This window comes from Urocitellus parryii, chromosome 7 (assembly GCF_045843805.1).
Source record: "Urocitellus parryii isolate mUroPar1 chromosome 7, mUroPar1.hap1, whole genome shotgun sequence".
NCBI lineage: Eukaryota > Metazoa > Chordata > Mammalia > Rodentia > Sciuridae > Urocitellus > Urocitellus parryii.
The window spans coordinates 16,302,353-16,321,895 of record NC_135537.1 but is presented as its reverse complement, the minus strand read 5'-3'; the positions used below and the strand labels follow the sequence as shown (position 1 = coordinate 16,321,895).

Genomic DNA, 19,543 nt, shown 5'->3' with positions numbered 1-19,543 from the left:
ATTTATTCTCCTGATACCTGGCACATATGACCTCCCACATTGTACCCATCACATGACTGGTGAGTGAAATGGCGAGTGCAGATGGTGACTGAATAGTCATTCCAGATGGGCACAGTGGCACACGCCTGTAATCCCAGCTACTTGGGAGGCTGAGGCAGGAGGATCACAAGTTCAAGGCTAGCCTGAGCAATTTACAGAGACTCCATCTCAAATAAAATAAATAGAATTAGGGGTGTATTTGGTTGTAGAGTGCCCCTGGGTTCAACCCCAGAACCCTCCCCCCTCAAAAAAAAAAAAAAAAAAAAAACAGGAAAAGAAAAGTCCTTCCGGAACTTTTCAGTTTTCCACAACCGTCCTGGGCCTCTCTTCACAGGCTCCCTAGAAATGAACCTCAACAGTTTCCCTCGAGCTGCCAAATCGGCCAAAGCCTGCGATCTCTCCAAGTTTGAAAACGCCAAGGAGGAGAACAAGATCTCTATATTCCAGCAGAAGCGTGTGCGTGGCTGGTGGCCTTTTGCTAAAAGCAAAGAGCTCACGGTAAGTGACGACGGTAGGAGGTGGGGTGGGGGGCAGTCAGGGGACATCACGCTTTTATTGAGTCATTTGGTGAACTGCAAAAGTTAAGTGCTTTGAATTGACGTGGAGCCCCTTAAGCACAACCTCCGCTGAGAAGCAGAACTCTTAGAGCTTTCTGGCTGCATTAAGCCTTCACATTTAAGCCTGCCTGACTGGATGCCTGTCTGCGTTGGTGGTTTTCTATCATTTGGGCCTGAACTTCTGCCCTGGCATTAATTTTTGTTCAACATCTTTCGAAATTATGCATGAAGTCCTGAGTAATGAAGCATTTCAATGTAACTACCTTGTCTTTTTACCCCTCACTAGACTTGATTTAAAAATTGATCCATCCTTTTAAAACCTCCCCAGGAGGGCAAGCAGAAGGGCATTTATCCTTTCCCTGAATTGCCAACTCGGTCCGTCCTGCAAGCACTGTAGGGGATTCGGACCCTTCACAAATATCAGGAAGGACATCTTTCTTGCCTTTTGTCCAACCCCCTCATTGCTCCATGGAGGGATGACTTATGTGACCAGGAGGTTGGGCAAAGGTGCAGACGCTGGCATGTGGGCTCTTGGCTCTGCTGCTAGCTGATCTCCCTGCTGCAGGGTCAGTAGTTGGGAAACAGGGTTCTCTTTGTACCTCACTGGGTGGGTGGCAACTCCAGGTCTATGGTGTCAACGCCATGGTGTCTAGTTGTACTATGTTTTCTGGGACTTTTTCTCTCTCCTCCACTCTCAATCTAATCCCCTCTGACTGATGATGTGGGTGAAGAGACTGCGACTCCAGCCAGGTGCAACCCTCCTGGCTCCTCCAGTACTCCATGAGGGTTTACTGCCCACCAGCCTCTGAGCTGGTTCTGGGCTTCAGGGCTTAGCACATGATAGATGCGCAGTCAGCATTTGTCAGATGAATGAAGGAACTCAGAAATGAATTAGTCTCGAGCTCCATTCTCAAACAGCTCTGAGTCCCATGAGAGGGACAAATGTGTCCACAACGCAGTTGTACTCCAAATAATCTGGGTACAAAATGCCAAGAAGGAACTGAGAGGAGAGAGGGATCTGATTATCTCTGGGGGGTCGTGCAGAGTTGAGCATGATTTTTTCAAGAACAGAGGACAATGATAGGTCCTTCTAGATGAAACAGAGTGACGTGCACTTCAGTTGGAGGAACAGTGATGAGCCCAGTGTGGTCACCAAGTCTGGAAACCCAAATTCTGACCTGTTGACATAATTCTGGTTTCTGTACATTAATAAGCAGCAATTATATGTGAATGCTTATTTAACTGCCGTCATCATGACATTTCTTAACCCTTTAGAGCTCGTCTAACATATGCAGACTCTTCTGCTATTCCATCTGACTTCATCTTCCAGGCCTTTGTTTCTTTAACTCATCTAAAAATATCTACTGAGCAACTATTAAATGATAGGCCCTGGGAATAAAATACAGGAATTCAGACAAGGTCTCCTCTGTCATGAAGCTTATAGTTTAAAGCCGATGACACACACAAGCAAAGCCACCCACACCAAGGAGAAAACAGAAACAAGCTGGGCAGGACCCAAGTGCTGAATGGAAGCTTATCTAGGGTGGGACTTCATCCAATATGGCGGCCGGGGGTGGGGGGGTGGGGGGGTGGACTCTGTGTGACTGTGAACTAGGCTGAGACCTGAAGAATGGAAAAGGAGCCATTGAGAAGGAATGGGGGCACGGGCAGGAGACATAAAGTTTGTTGCTTAGGAAAAACTAAACTTCAGACAGACTAGAATCTCCTACAACCAGAGTGCAGCAAGGACACCAGAGCCAGCCTCTCAGGCCACGTGAAGAGCGTGGACTTCATCCTAAAGGGAAGCCGTTGAGTGGTGTCCAGCAGGGAGGTGAGGGGAGAGGCTCACATGAGAACCCTGGAATGCTGTGTGGACAGTGGGCGGGAGGGGTCAGAACTGAGAAAAGAGGCAGAGGACTAAGCAGAGATAGAGGAGGAAGGGGAAGCAAATGAGCTGAGGCCAGTCCCTGAGAAGGGCAGTTGGGTCACTGTGCCAAGCGCTCCTGAGTGGTTATATAAGAAGTGCCTGTTGGATTTAGCAGTGTAGAGTTTTTAAAGAACCAGCGTTGTGAACATTCATAGCAGCAGCATTCACACCCACTAAAAGCACAACACCCAAATGTCCATCAGCTGATGAATGGGTAAATAAATAAAGGTCTGTCCATACAACAGAGTAGCATTCAGCCACAACAAAGAAGGAAATGCTGACACTTTGAAAACATTGTGCCCAGTGAAAGCAGTCACCAAGGGCTAAGTGACGTCTGATTCCATCTGTGATGTCCAGAATGGGAAATCCATAGAAAATACCTTCGTGGTCGCCAGAGACGGGGAGAAAGGGAAGGGGAGTGACTGCTCACTGGCCCCAGGGGGATGGGCTGGCGGCAGGTTCAAGGCCAATCAGGGGCAAAGCCTGGCTCCATTGACCAGCTGTGTGGCCTCAGGCAATGGCCCTCCCTGAGCCTCCTTACCTGTACAAACACAAAATGAAAGTCTGCATCTCACAGAGCAGTTGTGACACTTAAATGGCAGATTCTGTGTGGCAGGAACATACTAAGTGTCCAACTTGGGTCAGAATTCGGGGTGAGCCATTGTTTGGCATTAAGTGTTCTCAGCATTCCCACCTCCCTCTGCTTCCAACATGAAATGGCTTCCTATCTTCATGAGCATCTGACCCTTAGGGATCAAGCTTCTGATCAATAGAAGAAAAGAGAAGGGGGAAGAGTAGAAGCTCATCTGCATACTTTATACCACTGTGTAAGGACTCTCCAGGGCTGGGTGCAGTGGAGACCTGGCCACACAAGGCCCTGATCCCTGCCACCTAAACAAACCATAAGTAAATAGTGCTCCTGCGGAACCGCCATGACTCAGGCCCCCACAGCCCGAGTGCAAGGCTTTAGTGAGTGTGGGGCTTTCATGAAATGCCCTTCGTTTTTATTCCGTGTGAAGTTCCCTCTTCTGAGTCTAGGTCATCGTGTTTCCTGTCAGCTGTTTACTTGCTCAGCCGTTTTGGGAGCCTCCCCTGGGCAGGGCTTTGGTAGGGGTCTCTCAATGACAGAGGTGCAGTGGAGGCAGCCACTGCCACCAAGGAGCTTGCTGTCTCCTGGGGAAGAAAACAGACCAGAGAAGCAAGCAGCAGCCCAGTTTGCCCAGTGGAGAGAGCACGTGGACCGTAGCCATAACAAATGCTGCTAGGACAACTGCTGTTCCAGATGTGGTTCTGAAAGCCTGGATGTCCCTATGACAACTGGCAGACTGCGCGTGTGACTGTAGAACCCTGCCTGACCCCACCTCTGCAGCAGCTGGCTCAGGAAGCCAAGCCACACCCTCCACAGCATTCAGCCACCCAGGGTCAGGTCTTGTTCCACGCCTCCTTCCACACCTCTATCGTCCCTTATCCTGCTCCTGGTTCCTAACTTGCCCCCTAACTAACCACACGGTTGGCCTGCCCCCAGGGTCCCTGGCCAGCACCCTTCAGTCTCAACAGCACTGAAGGTTCCATTTTTTCTAAAACTCCCACGTCTCTCATCTCTATTTTTGAGTCTCTGACAAACACAAGTCGCGGTGCCCATCGCCATTGCTGCAGGAAGCTTTCAATGAAGACTGTTTATTCTCAATTTGGTGGGCTTCCTAACTTTCACAGTTCTACACACTACATTAACTCACTTATCTGCTAAAACCCCAGGAAATATGGATGTGTTATCAATTTCCATTTTATGAATAAAAAAGAAGAGGCACAGGGAAGCTAAGTACCCTGCCTATGTCACCCAGCTAGTCAGGAGAGGATGGGATTCAACCCAAACAGTCTGATTCCATATTCCCTGGTCTTGACCACTATGTAGTACTTCCTCTTCTGGCCAAGCTCCGTGAGAACAGAAGGGACACCCAACCTGGTCCTGAGGTCATCCATGGTTTTCTCCAGGGAGGTCCAGGGTGTTATCTGCTGGGATAAGAAAACTTACAACAAAATCTTCTTCCAACCTGGAGAAGCTCTCCACAAAGGTAGTAGAGGGGGAAAAGAAAAAGTTTTATTACTAAGTAAGTAATTAACCCAGAGTATGAAGCACATTGCAAGCATCCTTCTAAGAGATTTCAGAGACAGACAGAAACTTCACCCTTGCATATAACCAAGCAGTTATAAACCACTACGCACCCGACTTGAGGATCAACCTCCTGTCCTCCAGTGAGAGGAATGGACAGCACCATTTGTCACACTTAGTGAGATTCACCTGGCAATTGGGGTGACCGCCTGCTTAGCTGATTGTCTTTGTGCAGAAGAAAAATAAACATGCAAGTCTTTATGACAAGAGACAGTTTTACAACTTAGACCAAGGTCCCCAATGAAATTAGGTCCCTTTTCTCCCTCAGAAACTGAGAGACCAGGACGCTAACTCCTAGGTCCTGTCTAATGACATTTCTGGGTGTAAAAGACAAACGCCTGCCTGGTTTTCAGAAGGATTTATATACATTTCAAAGAGAAGAGAAAAGACTTGGAATTAAATTAGCTCTACTCTAAAGTAGAGCTCTGGGAAAATGAGAGCGCTCACCAGGGAGAAGGAAGCCCTTTCTTTTCTTGCATTTGCTCTCACCCTGTCTAAAGGGAAAAGCTGACTTCATTCATCCTCTGCCCCTTGGCAGCCCGTGGCAGAGCCTTGGCCGGCCCCAGCTTGAAACCTGGTCCCAAGCCTGCTTTCCCTGCAGGGGGTGTAACCCAGCCTCCGGCCTCTTTCTCCCTGGGTCACTGGAGCCTCATCAAGGAAGCAGAACCTCTGACCTCTTTCTCCTACTGTGTAGCAGGCTGGACGGAGCCAGAGGCCAGGAGATGTCCTGGGAGACCTCCTCTCTAGGGAGTGCTTCCTGTCCCCACGTCTCAGATTCCCCAGATTCCCCGTCTCTAAAACCTGGGTTGGCTGGGGTGCCTTAGGGGGTGCCTTAGGGGTGCCTCCAGCACATCCTCGTGTTCTGCTGGATGTGCATCCCCAGTGTCTGGGAAGCCACCCTTCTTGTCACAGTCATGGCAGGTAAGAAGGGCTTTGTTTACTGCCACCTGCCAGATTCATCTTTAAAGCTTCTTCTCAGTATCCCCAAGCAGGGCTCCCCATGTGGAACGCTGCGTCCTCACAGTCAGGGTGGAACAGCCCCAGGACATTGCTGAGGAAAGTCGCCCCGTCCTCACCAACGTGGTCCTCGTGTCTTGCATGAAACTCATCGTGACATGCGATTTACATTAGTCCTGTTACAAGTGACCTTTTAAGGAAATTATTCCTTAAGGATATCAGGATCTCCCTCTCCCTCTCCCTCTCCCTCTCTCTGATTCTTTTTAGTTATACATAACTGTAGGATTCATTTTGACAGAGTATAAAAGCATGGAATATCATTTGTTCTGACTCTGTCCCCAGTACTTCCCCTTCCCTCCCCTCCTTGCTCCCCCCACCCACCGTCCCTTCCCTCTCCCCTCCTAGTCTTTCTGCTATTTACTAATAGTTTTGAACAGGCGAATCTCACAAACCAACAGGAACATCAATAACTAAAGTGAAAAGGAGATTTCTGTGCCTCTGGTTTGTGTGGGAACCAGTTGTCAGCATCTCCTGGGGCTCCAGGCGCAGATGCTGGCACCGGGGTTGGAGAGTGACTGGGGCGAATTCCTTCCTGGCATCTAGACATTCACAGCTTAGCTGAGGAGGCTGGTGACAGGCAGATGGGTAAATAATAGGAGGCAACCTCCGATTCCGCAGGGGCAGAGAGGGAGGGATTTACACGAACACGATTTTTAAGATTGTATAGTATGCATTGATAGGAAATTTTAAAAGCACAAAAAGGGAGGAAGGAAGTAATATCACTCATCTGCACGCCATCTAAAGAAAACCATGGCTCATGATTAGGCTATTTCCATACTTGGAGATTTTGGTTGCATTGAGATTTTGGTTGCCTTTAGATAGGCATCATTATTCCACTTTCAAAAATTGTATCTTTGTTATTTTGTTTCATTCAGTGTTTTCATGAGCATTCCCTGTCGTTATACCATCTATATTATTATTAACTCTTTATATTCTCAAGATAGAAATGCCTTCATTGAATCACTAGGTTTTCCCTTGAGATTTGTTTATTAAAATAATTGAACTATACAGAGAAGTTGAACGAATAGGAGGCCAACACGCAGCCATAGATCCACCACCCAGATTCAACCCTTGCTAATATGTTGATATATTTATTTTTATGTAGGTTTGAATATTTGGATGTGTTTATGTATGGGTTTTTTGGTTTTTTGTTTGTTTTGCTGAACTACGTAAGAGTAAGTTGTAGGTATTATGTTACTTCACCCCTAAATACTCTCACAGGCATCTCCTAGTAGCACAGACATTCTCCACATAGCCATCAGCCACATAGATCGTGACTGACCACCTCCTGCAGGGCCACCATCACATCTGAGAGTTAGTGATGACTGCCTAATACAATTATATATCCACATCACGTTCACTTCTCCCTCTATAAGGAGAATATCCTGTTGCCCCCTAAATGTCTCTTATAGCTGTTTCTCTTTCCACACAAGATTCACTCCTAGTTCACATGTTGCTTCTGGTTATTATATTTCTTTGGTCTATTTTATTTTAGAATAGTCCTCTGACTTTTTTTTTTTATGACATTGACTTTGTGGTGAGCTAGGCCTGGTTTATCTGGCTGTTTTCTTATGCTGTTGCTTATCTTATTCCCTATATCTCCTGTGAACTGGAGGTTAGATACAACAGCTTTTTCAGGTTGCAGTTAAACACCTTTGGCCAGAACACATAATAGGTGATATGTTCACTTCCTGTTGAACCAGGTCAGAGTCACACACCCGCCAGTGGTCTCACTGATGTGATGCTGTGTGCTTGCTTGGTGGTGATGGTAAGCACAGATCTCTTCGTTGTAAAGCATTTCCCCTTGGCATGAAGCAAGTAAATGATCGGGTAACATTTTGGCACGGTGGGGAATTCCTGTTGTGCTGTCACCTCTCACCCAGTGTTTTAGTAACCACTGGTGAGCTAAAATGATTTTCCTAAGTCTTCCTAACTTTTGTCCTTCCTTCTTTCCTTCCATTCATCTGTCCATCCATCTATATCTATCATCTAATTCTATTATTCTTTCTCCATTAATTAGTTGGCAATCATCTATTAAGAAGAGTTTCCCTACAGTCATAAAAGATAAAATGTTTAATTATATCTCTTAATTCCCAAATTTTAGAATCAAGACATGGTGCAACTTCCACATTTGAGAGAAACATTCAATCCTTGACTTTCTGGGTCTGGCTTATTTCACTTGGCATGATGTTCTCCACTTCTATCCATTTTTACCAGCAAATGCAGTAATTTCATTCTGCTTTATGGCTGAGTAAAACTCCATTGTGTAAATACGCCACAGTGAATGTTATCTTTATGTATATCTATAAAGAACTAACTTTTACAAAACTATAAACAGAAGGAAGACCAGTAGAGCAAAGGAAAGGGAATGGGGAGGGAGGAGGGAAGGGAACAGGGGAGTACTAGGGACTGAATGGGAGCAAATTACATTTCTATTTGTATGATTATATCAAAACAAACCCCAATATTATGTAAAACTATAATGCACTAACTAAAAAAAATAGAGTTGGTATAAGAGTCACCTCCAATAATAGAAAATGGGATTTTGTCTCCTGCTTTTTTATTCTATCACTATGGATTTTTTGATTTTTTTAAAAATATATTGTCCAGCTCTGTCCACTGAAAGAACTTAGAACCAAAATCACCCAATACCAAGAAACCTCCTAGCCTCTGGATCCTGGTTTCTTTTTTTATTTTTTATTTTATTTTTTTTAAGAGAGAGAGAGAGCGAATTTTTTAGTATTTATTTTTTAGTTTTCGGCGAACACAATATCTTTGTTTGTATGTGGTGCTGAGGATCGAACCTGAGCCACACGCATGCCAGGCGAGCTACGCTTGAGCCACACCCCCAGCCCATGGATCCTGGATTCTAATTACTAGCTCCTACTAAAGGAAGCCTGGGATCATTGGAAAAGGGCCTGACTTCAGAACCAGGGCAGATAAATCCAAGAGGAGTCTGAGACACCTCATTTAGGGCAAATAAGACAATTTGAACGTCCCCAAGAGTGACTGTGCTTTGTACACAAAGCTTTATTCTGAGTTTTGAGTCATTTCCTTAATTCAGCTATCCAGAACGGAATTCCAAGTTCAGGGTATGACTATACAATACACACATATATACATGCATATGTATATGTATGTATGCAAATATCTATATGTGCATGGATGTGTGTATAGATGTGTACACACACACACACACACAAACATACACACACACACACACACACACACGTATTCCTTTTCCTAAAGGAATTTGAACCACACACATCCCACCATTGATGCTGGAGGACACCCCATGTAATACCAGTGAGGGCTGCATTTTGATAATTGCTGCTGAGGAAAGGGTTTCCAATCAGAGAGCTCACTCTCAGCTTCCCCGGATGTCCACTATCTAGTCACTGTGAAGTCTGAAGCTCATTGATAACAAATGTGACAAAATAAATCCATGATCTTTCAGGGACTTTGCCTTATCATTTTTGTCCATCTGCAGATGTCCTTAGGTTAATGGCTAGTATCTCAAACTGCTCTCGTTTTTCTAGCCCTGGTTTTAAATTACATTTGGAGGCTATTATTAGCTTTAGATCTCTACTTGCTGCTAGGCTGAATACTGATGATTGGCACGGGACACAGAATGCTCTGTGTGGAGAGATTGCAGCCAGGTGTGGTATTTATCAGAATGTGGCAGTTATACCCTCCTCTCTGCCTTCCTGATGCTCAGTAAATGCTTTGCAACCACCCAGGCAGGGCAGAGAGGCTGTAGCAGGGCTCTCCAGAATAATCACAGATGATTTCTGTGCCAAAGGCAAAATTAATTGAATACTGTCTGCCTTCTTTTACTTTACGTTTTCCTGTAAGAAGCAGGTGTGTGGGTCTTCTCTGGGCATTTTCTGTATGAGCAGAGATATTTTCCATTAGACATGTGTGTCTGTTGATGAAACAGTGCCGAAGGTAGCAGCTTTCATTTTTTAAAATGTTTCTATTTGCCAGGCACCAGGCTAAGCATTGTAAATGTGTTATTTCACTTATGTTTCAAACCTAATAGGGTACACACGAATAATACCCCTAGGACAGTGAGGCTTAAAGAAGGCCGGTAGCTCATTCAGGTTTGCACAGCAAACCTGTCTTCAGTGCAGACCTGTCTAACTCCTGTGCACTCAACTGCTTGCTATGCTAGGCTGTGACATTCCCTAGGCTCTCCTGGGCCAGCCCATAGTGGGGGTCAAATGCACATACTAATGTCAGAGCGATGGCAGGGATTATGGCGTTTTCTCTTGAACATCTCAGGAAAGGTGCACAAATCCATACTATTTAAATAGCCTAGCTCTTTTCTTCCTTAACAAGAGGTCACGTAGACAAATGAAGTAGAAGATAAATGGGATTTGGCATCAGAGGACCTGGATACAAATCCTGGTTTAAAATCCAAGTTAGCAGACCTTTCCACACCCTTGTTTCATGGACTGCAAAATGGGGCAGAAGCGTTGTCTACTTTGCCAGGTTGTCAAGTGGTTTAGATGGAATGACCCAGGCACACAGCACCAACTGTTACAAAGGCCTGTGACTGAGCTTATTATCATGGAGCACGAGGGCAGAGGGGCTGCTGGGATCCTTTTACTCTGATCCCAATGTATGTTCTGTTGATTTACACATATTCTCTCCTCCAAGAATTCTGGAACCTAGCAACTGGTTAGCTCCTCTTAAACTGACTATCCTTCAAATTGGAGCTACTGGATGAAGCATGTCACGTATGAAATATTGCTTGGTGCCACTTAGGTCACCTCTGAAGGACTCCTGGAGATACATCCTGTTTGCACATAGAAGTGCCTCTGCCATGGTTTTTTGGGCTCATTTCTTGGATTTCTTCCAGTCACCAAGGCTTGGAAGAGCTCCTCAGGCTTCATTCTGCCTTTCATAAACCCTAGAAGTGAAAGCCAGGTGGCTCTAAAGAGCATCTGGCCTTTGGACATAGGAGAAGATAGACCCGGGAAGACTAGTGCCTTTAGATGGTGATTAGGAAGACAATCACGGCATCGTCTCATGTAGCTAAGAAGAGCCTTGTGAGCTTCTAGTTTAATGATCTGGCAAATGGATAAAGAAGTCGGGAGGTGGCTGGCTACAAGGGAAGCCAGGAGCTTTGGTATCACCCAGACCTGGGCTCCGGTTCCAGTGGGTTGGCTTATTGTGTGTGTGACCTTGGAAAATTTGACTGCTGTGTCTTGATTTCTCCACCTATGAGAAGGAGCTCCGCGTTTGCCTTGCTCATTGCTGAGCCAGAGAAAAAGGGGGGGGGGGTTAAAGAGCGAGGGAGCGGATAGAATAAATGAACCAGAACAAAGTGAGCAATCAATAAAGTCTGGTATTTGCAGTTAGAGTTCTGTTGCAGTTACTCCATCTCAATAGCTGTGTGGAAGAGTGAATATAATCAACAGAAGCTTTCTTTTCTTTCTTTCTCACCTTTTCAAATATGTCCTGAGTGCTTCTACGTGCAAGCCATTGACTGTAAGGCCAAGATTTCTCAATAGGAATGAGACTGCATATGTTCATGCATCTGAGGAACTTTTCTGGAATTTAGGACATTTGAGTTTGGGTTTGGTCATGTTCTAATCCAAAGGGTGGTTAAGAACATCTAGATTTGAACTCACAACTTCACCTGCAACAAAAGCCCACTGCATTTATTTAACATGCAGCTACCAGGCCACTTTAACCTCTTTTGCTCCTCAACCTCACACCAGTCCTTTCTAATTTCTCCCACAATTACATAATGTCTAATCCACGTGTGATCCAGAGAGAGGAGTTCAAGCAGTGGTCATGTCCTCAAATACTTCTAGGACACGATAGTCCCCTACCCGTATCTGTCTCCCTAGTATCACCTTAAATCTCAACAGACCAAGCCAAAGGAGTCAGGAGGAGGACGAGTCTCTCTCCTCCACCCAGACCAGATGCTTCAGGAGACTAGGGATTCTATTCTTCTTAGTCATTACATCTCCAGTGTCTACAACAGTGCCTGGCATACAGAGGGTCCCCAAAGTAATGAGTGAATGCATGAACGAGAAAGAATGACTTGATTTTTGCAGGGATCCGGTCTCAAATTTTGATGATTCAAGATATGCATCACTGTCAATAACTTTGGAAAAGCACTTTTAGAAAGCACATTACTCTCAGGCTGGGATTGGGACTCAGTGGTAGAGCGCTTGCCTAGCATGCATGAGGCACTGGGTTCAATCCTCAGCACCACATAAATATAAAATAAAGATATTGTGTCCACCTTCAACTAAAAATATATATATAAATTTTAAAAAGTTTTTTCAAAAAACACATTACTCTCAATATTCAAGTCAGAGGGGCTGTTTCTTAGAGAGCAGGCAGGAGGAGGGAAGGGGTGCTAGGATAAGAGGGTAATTCTAAAGCAAATAGTGTAGACACAAGAGGACTGAAGGATGACAGAGGAGCCCCAACTTCCTCTTAAGAACTGACAGAAAGAGAGTCGCAGATGCAAAAGGACCTGCCACTCAAGTCCTCAGTCCCCTTTCTAATTGCTTTTAAGTTTCTATCATGAGCGTGATTTCTTCACCTATTAAATCCTCACCTGCAGCATAATGCACGTGACTGATTAAGTGGGTAGCTGTGTGCCCAGGTGGGACCCTCTCCTTCCACAAAAGAAAAAAATCATTCTGGGGCTTTTCTTATTCATAAAATGGCTTCTTTCTCCAAAGACTGGAAAGAAAGCAGTATTTCTCCACATCAGCCCAACAGTCGCAGTCCTTGCTGGCCTTCTCTGACACTATAGCCCTTCCTCTAGGATTCGCATTGCCCTAGCAGGTCTTCTTGACTAGAAATGAAGCACTTGTCTTTATTCAGGGCAAGGTGGAAGCTGAGTTCCACCTGGTCACAGCAGAAGAAGCCGAGAAGAATCCTGTGGGGAAAGCCCGGAAAGAGCCGGAGCCCTTGGCCAAGCCCAAGTGAGTGGAGCTGTGGGGAGTGGGAGTGGGGAAGGGCCACCGCAGCCCCTCTGGTCTCAGAGGACGCCTGGTCCTCGGGAGCTTCCCTAGGGAGCAGGAGTCGGTCAATGGGTGCCACCAAACCTGTGTAGCCCTGTGTTTCCACGACTGAACACCATCCTGACAGCAATGGAGACTTTGGAAAATGGAGAGGTCCTTGTGCTGTGGTGACACAGCATTTCTAGATTGCTTTCACATCCTCTTCCTGAATATGAATTCCACAGGTTTTTCTCCTTGACCTTGAATCAAACATACAGAATTGTCTTGATTTTTTTTGATCCTTCACTGAAAAGTTTTCCTGTATTGCCGTAGTTGCCCTGATTAGGATTTTTAATATCTGTGGAATATATCACAGACTTAATGCCCATAATTAACTTGATGGTCACCTCCTCATCAGATATTCAATTTTCTTCTTTTTTCTATAATTATAATATGATGAAGATATTTTCCTTTTGTAAATCAGTAAATTCCCAGAAGTAGATTTACTATGAAAAAAGTTTGCTTTATTGAATTTAATTCTTAATTACATATCAATTAAAAAGTCAATAGCTGGGGCTGAGGTTGTGGCTCAGCAGTAGAGTGCTCGCCTAGCGTGTGCCAGGCACTAGGTTCGACCCTCAACACCACATAAAAATAAATAGATAAAATAAAGGTATTGTGTCCGACTATAACTAAAAAAGAAAATATTAATAAAAAAGTGAATAGCTATAGATATGAAATCTGCATATAAAATACAGAAATTGTATGTGTCCTATTCCAGGTGTCTCAAGGTGAGTGGCCTTGCCTTTGGGCCTACCTTCCATCTCTCACAGTGCTAGGAACGCCAGGTGCTTAGTTATTCATTAGTTCCATTATTTAGAAGTATATAGTAAAAGAACACTTTGGAGAATTCAGAAGAGATGCAAGACATAGCTATACCTTCCAGCAGATTTCTGTTTACTTAGGGAAAAATAACAGATTCATAAAATGGCTCTCGGAGTGCAGGAGACAAATACGTCAGGCGATAGGTGAGTTAGGAATTCAGAGTAGGGGGCTCATCGTGGACTGAGGTGGTCGGAGGAGGCTGCAGGCCAAAGTGGGACAAGAGCTGGTCGTGATGGGACAGACAGAGAGCAGCAGGGCCTCTGGCTGTGACTCCAGACCAACCTTTAGGCTGTGACAGGGACCCTTGTCACCCCATGTCAGATTGTTCCTGCTTCAGGCAACGTGTGGTCTCTGCCCCCATCTCAGGGCTCAGAAATTGGGTCCCCAGAAATCTGGAGCCAGAGATATTTCCTGAGGGCCCGAGAGTCCTGAGTGTTGACCACACGACCCCCTTCCCCGATTTCTCTCTCCTCCCCCAGCCGCCCAGACACCTCCTTCTCCTGGTTCATGAGCCCCTTCAAGTGCCTGTACCACCTCATCTGGAAGAATTACAAGAAGTACATCATCATCGGCTTCATCCTCATCATCCTCATCATCTTCCTGGTTCTCTTCATCTACACCTTGCCGGGAGCCATCAGCCGGAGGATCGTCGTGGGCTCAGGCTCGTAGGGTCACGCAGGACCGGATCCCCCCTTTTGTAAATCCTTTCCTCTCCTCATCTGCAAACATCGAAGAAAGTCCTGGGTGAGGCACTGTGCTGAGCACCGAGAGAAGAGAGGTCAAAGGACCAAGAACTGTCCCTGTGTCTCTGGACAGATCCACTCTTCTTGAAGGAGGGGGAAAGAGACGTCCCCTCCCTCCCCAGCCCTTGCCACCATCTTTCAGGCCGTAGCCCTAAGTCATGCTTTTGACATGGAATAGTGACTCCTTCACCTCTGGATAATCCCCAGGGACCTCCAGTTGACGGAATGAATGTTTACTTTATATCATTAGCTGTATTCAGAGAGACTGAACTCTGGGTCTGAGATTTTCTTATAAGTACCTTATTTTAATTGAAATGTTGCAGCAAACAGACAAAGATATTTTAGCAAGTGAACAGGTATTTACCCTGTCCTGTGTATCCTAACCAGTTTACAGAATGCAGTCACCGATTCAGGCTGGGAAACTGGCTTGGAGAAAACTGCCTTAAATCATCCAACAGACTTCATTATTGACCTTCCCATCTGGAGACCGAGATGTTGCTGGGTCTTTTTCATTACAACGACCATGTTCAAAAGTAATCGTGAGTTCTGAAGAAATCCATTTTGATTTATGCTTTTTGGCAATGTCCAAGAGGAATTTTACAATTTGTTGTAAGATATGTGAAATATAACTCTGTGAGAGTGTGTGTGTGTGTGTGCACATGTGTGAGTGTGTGTCGGGGGCACCTCACACTACTAGCAGGAATTGTCATTTACCAGGTACACAGAGTACACAGCCACCAAGTACTGTGTTCCCATAGACCATGATATGAACGGCCATCCCTGGCACTGTCCAGCACTTAGCCTGACCAACATATGTGCAGGCTTCATTATGAGTCTCAGGTGCAAATTAATTTCAAAACCAGTCTTAGGACAAGATCCCATGCACTTGTCAAGGTCAGTCGTTGCTGAAGGTAAACTTCTGATCTTCACAGCAGTTTGTTTTCTCAGATAAAGAGGAAGGAACAGAATGGCAATGTACTGCCTCAATACTCGAGCAGAATCTTTAGCTTCACATACAAACAACATGTCAATCATTGACTTCTATTAAAAAGGGCCATCTTGGGTGGCATGGAAGAAACTGGTTTCGGATTCCTCTCTTGACACCCAAAGCACCGTTTTCTTTTTTGATCGGCTTGCACAGAGGTGACTCTTGTAAAGGCAAGTGTGTTTATTTCTACATAGAAAGTCATTCTAGAATGTTCCTGGCCCATCAGAGAAAGACCAAAGCATGTTCTGTGTAATTTTAGATTCAAGCCTCATTCACTGAACTTGTCCCTGGTAACCATTGTGTCCTGTTTCTTGAAATGCCCAGAAACAGAATGTGTGTTGCCTCTGTGATGTTTTCATGTGAGGTAGTTACAGCCGTGCGGCTCATTCTTACTGTGCAGTGATGCCTGGCTGCCAATGACGTGGTCAAAAGTACGTGGTGGCGCGTGGGACACATGCCTGGAATTCATTTGTATATAAAATAAAATATGCGTCAGCAAACGGCATGTATAGCCACGTTGTAGAAAGAAAAAAATATGTGCATATATAGAAAAAATGCCTGGAGGGATATGGCAAGATGTTAATAGAGACTATCTTCAAAGAGTATGATCTTTCCTTTTCCTTCTTGTTTTTCCATTTCTCCTAAAACTGCCAAGATAAACATGTATTGGTTTTAATGTACAGAGTTTAATTAATAAATAAATATAAGTTGACGTGTGTTCCTATCAGGGTATTGATTGGGTGTCTCCTATGCCCTGGGCCGTGGGGATGGAGACAAAATAAGATGTGCACGGCCTTTAATTCTGCAGCTCCCCATGAGATTGTCTCATTTTGAGACAATTTCTTCCAAGAGAAGTAAGAATCGTGCCTCATGGATGAGATTTAAGAAACAGCAACACATCTCTGGTGTTGATGAAAAGAGCCGTGTTATTTTAGGATGAGTTTGGAAGTAAGGTATTGTACTTTCTGCTGGATTCGGAAAGGTAGTTAAAACCATGTCTATCATTGAAACTCACAATAAAAACAAGCCAAGGATCGGAACCCCAAGTTAAATAGAGCTCATCAACTTCCCTTTGATGTCAAAATACTAAGAACCCTTCAGGTAGAAGCATTTGAAACACTTTTAGATCAGATGCCCTCCTAAGAAATGTGTGAGGAGAAGCGGTGAGCAAGGACGGTTTTGGAATCCGCTCTGCCTGGTGTTCTATACATAGCAGTGCATATGGTCTGTCCTCATGTATAACACACTTAAAATAAGGTAATGTTCTGTGCCTGACTGTGCAGTCTGACCTTAAAGATATTACAGTAGGGAAAAAAAAAACAGAGCCCACTTTTCAACAAGTTGTCATGAGCCCTTATTTGTGTTCTTAAATAAGATTCATTTAAATCTATTCATTTCACAACTTACGGGTTTTTCCTACAGCTTAAATTTGTTTCAGAATGGATATATGTAAATAATTTTTATAACATTTGAATTCTTCCCCCCCCCCAAAAAAAATAAAACAAAATTAATATTGGTAAAAACAACAACCAGCCACAGGACAGGACACCCAGCTCTGTGTCACCAGTGTTGAACCATTTGGTACCTCCCTCACTCTTTCCTTGACAAGACACCTAAATGGTGCTTACCACACCCACCTCTCAGCTGGGGACATTTGGGGTCATTCATTCAACAGGTAATTTCTGACTTCCCTCCTCATTCCAGGTATTATCCTCAACACTGGGTTGGATGGAGAGAAGACATAAATCAATCACATACACAGATAATTAATGATGGCTTGAATCGGGCCATGCACTGGAAGCAGAGGAGCATCTTACTGAGGGCTTCCATCCCAGTCTGGAACAGGGAGGCATCCTGGGGAAGAAGAGGAAAGGTGCAGAGGAAGAGTGCTTGAGATGGAAGGTAGTACATGCAAAGGCCCAGAGGCAGGAGGAAGCAAAGCACAGGAGGCTTCTGAAAGAGAGTGGGTGTAGTGGGAGGCAGAAGGACCCAAGATGGACCTGGAAAGTCCCATAGGGGTCACACCCCTAGGGATGAGGGTCTTTATCTGGAGGGTGATGAGTGGCTGTTTAAGGATTTTCAGCCATGGGGAGACACAGAATCCAGTTCTGTACAGAGAACAGACAGGAGCTACTGTCCCCAGGAGAGAGGTGGCTGTTTTCACTCAGTGCTGGCCCCAGAGGAGGGAAATGGAGGGATCAGAGACCAGATCTCTAAGGCTCCAGGGAGGTTGATGGGCGAGTTGGGATCTAATGTTGATTACTCCTAAAAAAAACCGTGTGTCCTGTGCACATTGCTGACCCACAGCTTCCTCATGTCCTGGGGGGAGGTTCGTCAGCATGGTGACGGCAAGTCCAGGCACCTGCTGGAGCAAAGCTAACCTGTGGGTGGTCCACAGTGTGGAGAGTTTGGAGGAGGGAACTCAGGACGTTAGGAAGGCTCTGGCTGCCATACTGGAAACCGCGGACTTCGTGCCACCTAGAACAGGGACCCTGGAGAGTTTGAGCAGAGAAGCGTCATGGATGGGAGAGGTTCCTGGGCTCATGGTGTGTGGTGGGTGGTTGGGGACGAGAGCTGGGCGGAGGACCCCTTAGGAAGCAGTGGACATGGAGGACACAGGAGGGACCCAGGACCCTGCACGGGCCATGGCTGTGGGAACGGGGTGGGAAAGCCAGAGTTCAGAAGGTCAGCGCCGTTCCTCCCAGAGCTGCCCCCAGAGAGGACCAGAGGCTTGGCCCTGGCTCTCATTTCTATCTGGTCACTTCATCTCTGAGTCCCAATTTCCTCCGATAAAAAGGACATAGTGCCCACTTGGCAAGCATTGTAGGGATCCTGTCCAGTGTCTAGCAGGTGCCTGGCAGGAAGCCAGTCCTCAGAGAGTAGTGGCCAGTGTCACAGGTATGGACTCTATGGTAGGATCGCCAGGGCGTGGAGTCTGATGGGACATAGGAAGAGAAGAGGAGGATCGGATTTCAACCTGTCATCCTCCGGGGCCTTGGTTCTCCATGGCAGTGGAGACAGACCTCAGCAACTCGGTGGATCAAGTCCACGCAGGTGTATCACGCTGCCATTCTGCAGGCCAAGGTCCAACTTGGACCTCACTGAGACAAACCCCAGGTGTCTGCAGGGCTGCCTTCCCTTTGGGAGGCCCCAGGGGAGAATCTGGCAGGGTGTAGAGGCTGCCTCCCGCCCTGGGCTCCATGGCCTCCGGGCTCCAGGGTCAAAGCCAGCAGCTCTGCAGCTCCGTGCTCTTCTTCTGTAGTCACAGCTCACATCTCAGTGGAAAAGTTCTTGCTTTTAAGGCCCAGGTGATCCCATGAGGCCCACCCAGATAATCCAGCATAACCCCCCTTCCCAGGTCCTTGATTAATCACATCTGCAAAGACCCAAAGACCCTATTTTTGGGTTCTGGGGATTAGGACTTGGGTGTATTTTTTTTTTTGGCAGCGGAGGGCATCTCTCTGTCCTGGGTGTCAACCAACCTGTTAGAAAGTCCTTCACGGAGCTTTGGAAGGTGGAGGGCTGATTATGGCGTTGGAAGTAGGAGGTGCTGTGCAGACACTTTTCTCTCTGGGACAAGATGTTTCCATTTGCTGTGCAGACTCTCAAGTGACAATTATCTCAGTAAAAAGGGAAGGTAGCATTCCAGCCTGGCCCTGGCTGATTAGACCCGATGCACCCCTGTGAGCCGATCCTCCCACACTGCTGCCCTAAGTTTTTAACTTTCCTTTACTGCAACAACCATTCCTCCACCGTCAGTCAAGAAAAGCACGTCTCTGTGTTCTCTGGAGCTTGTAAAGTGCGACTTGAGAAAAGCACTCTATTTTTCTGAAGTACTGTGTAGCTTATGAATCTTTTGAACTAGGGGAAAGAAAAATGGGTTTTGGAAACAGAGAAACTAGTACTGAAACTTGGGTGTAGACACTGACTCTCTGTGTGACCTTCAGCAGGTTACTCATCAGCTCTGAATCTTATGTTTCTGATACACGGACTGGAGACATCCCCCATCCTACAGGACCGTGTGAGTTAGGACATGTGCAAAGGTGACTGTGACAGGGTAGAGGTAGAGGAAGATTTGTAAAGTCGAGTGTGCAGCCTTCCCTGACCCAGGAATTCAAATTCATGACTGCGAAGAAACCACGTTTTCTGAGACCTCTTTAGATGGCAAAGCAATACATGTATTTGCTCACTAATTCTCCCAACAACCCTGCTTTGTAGTGAAGGAAGCAGCTCGGGGACTTCA

The 19,543-nt window shown here is 45.8% G+C and overlaps 1 protein-coding gene across 1 annotated transcript in view; it reads left to right on the top strand.

Annotated features, from left to right (window-relative positions):
- Fer1l6 (fer-1 like family member 6) overlaps positions 1–14,238 on the top strand; it is a 113,498-nt gene extending 99,260 nt beyond the window's left edge. The window contains exons 38-40 of the mRNA XM_026407638.2: positions 374–537; positions 12,566–12,666; positions 14,049–14,238. Coding sequence (XP_026263423.2) covers positions 374–537; positions 12,566–12,666; positions 14,049–14,238 — 455 coding nt within the window. The remainder of the gene's footprint in view (positions 1–373; positions 538–12,565; positions 12,667–14,048) is intronic.
- Positions 14,239–19,543: the final 5,305 nt, after the last annotated feature.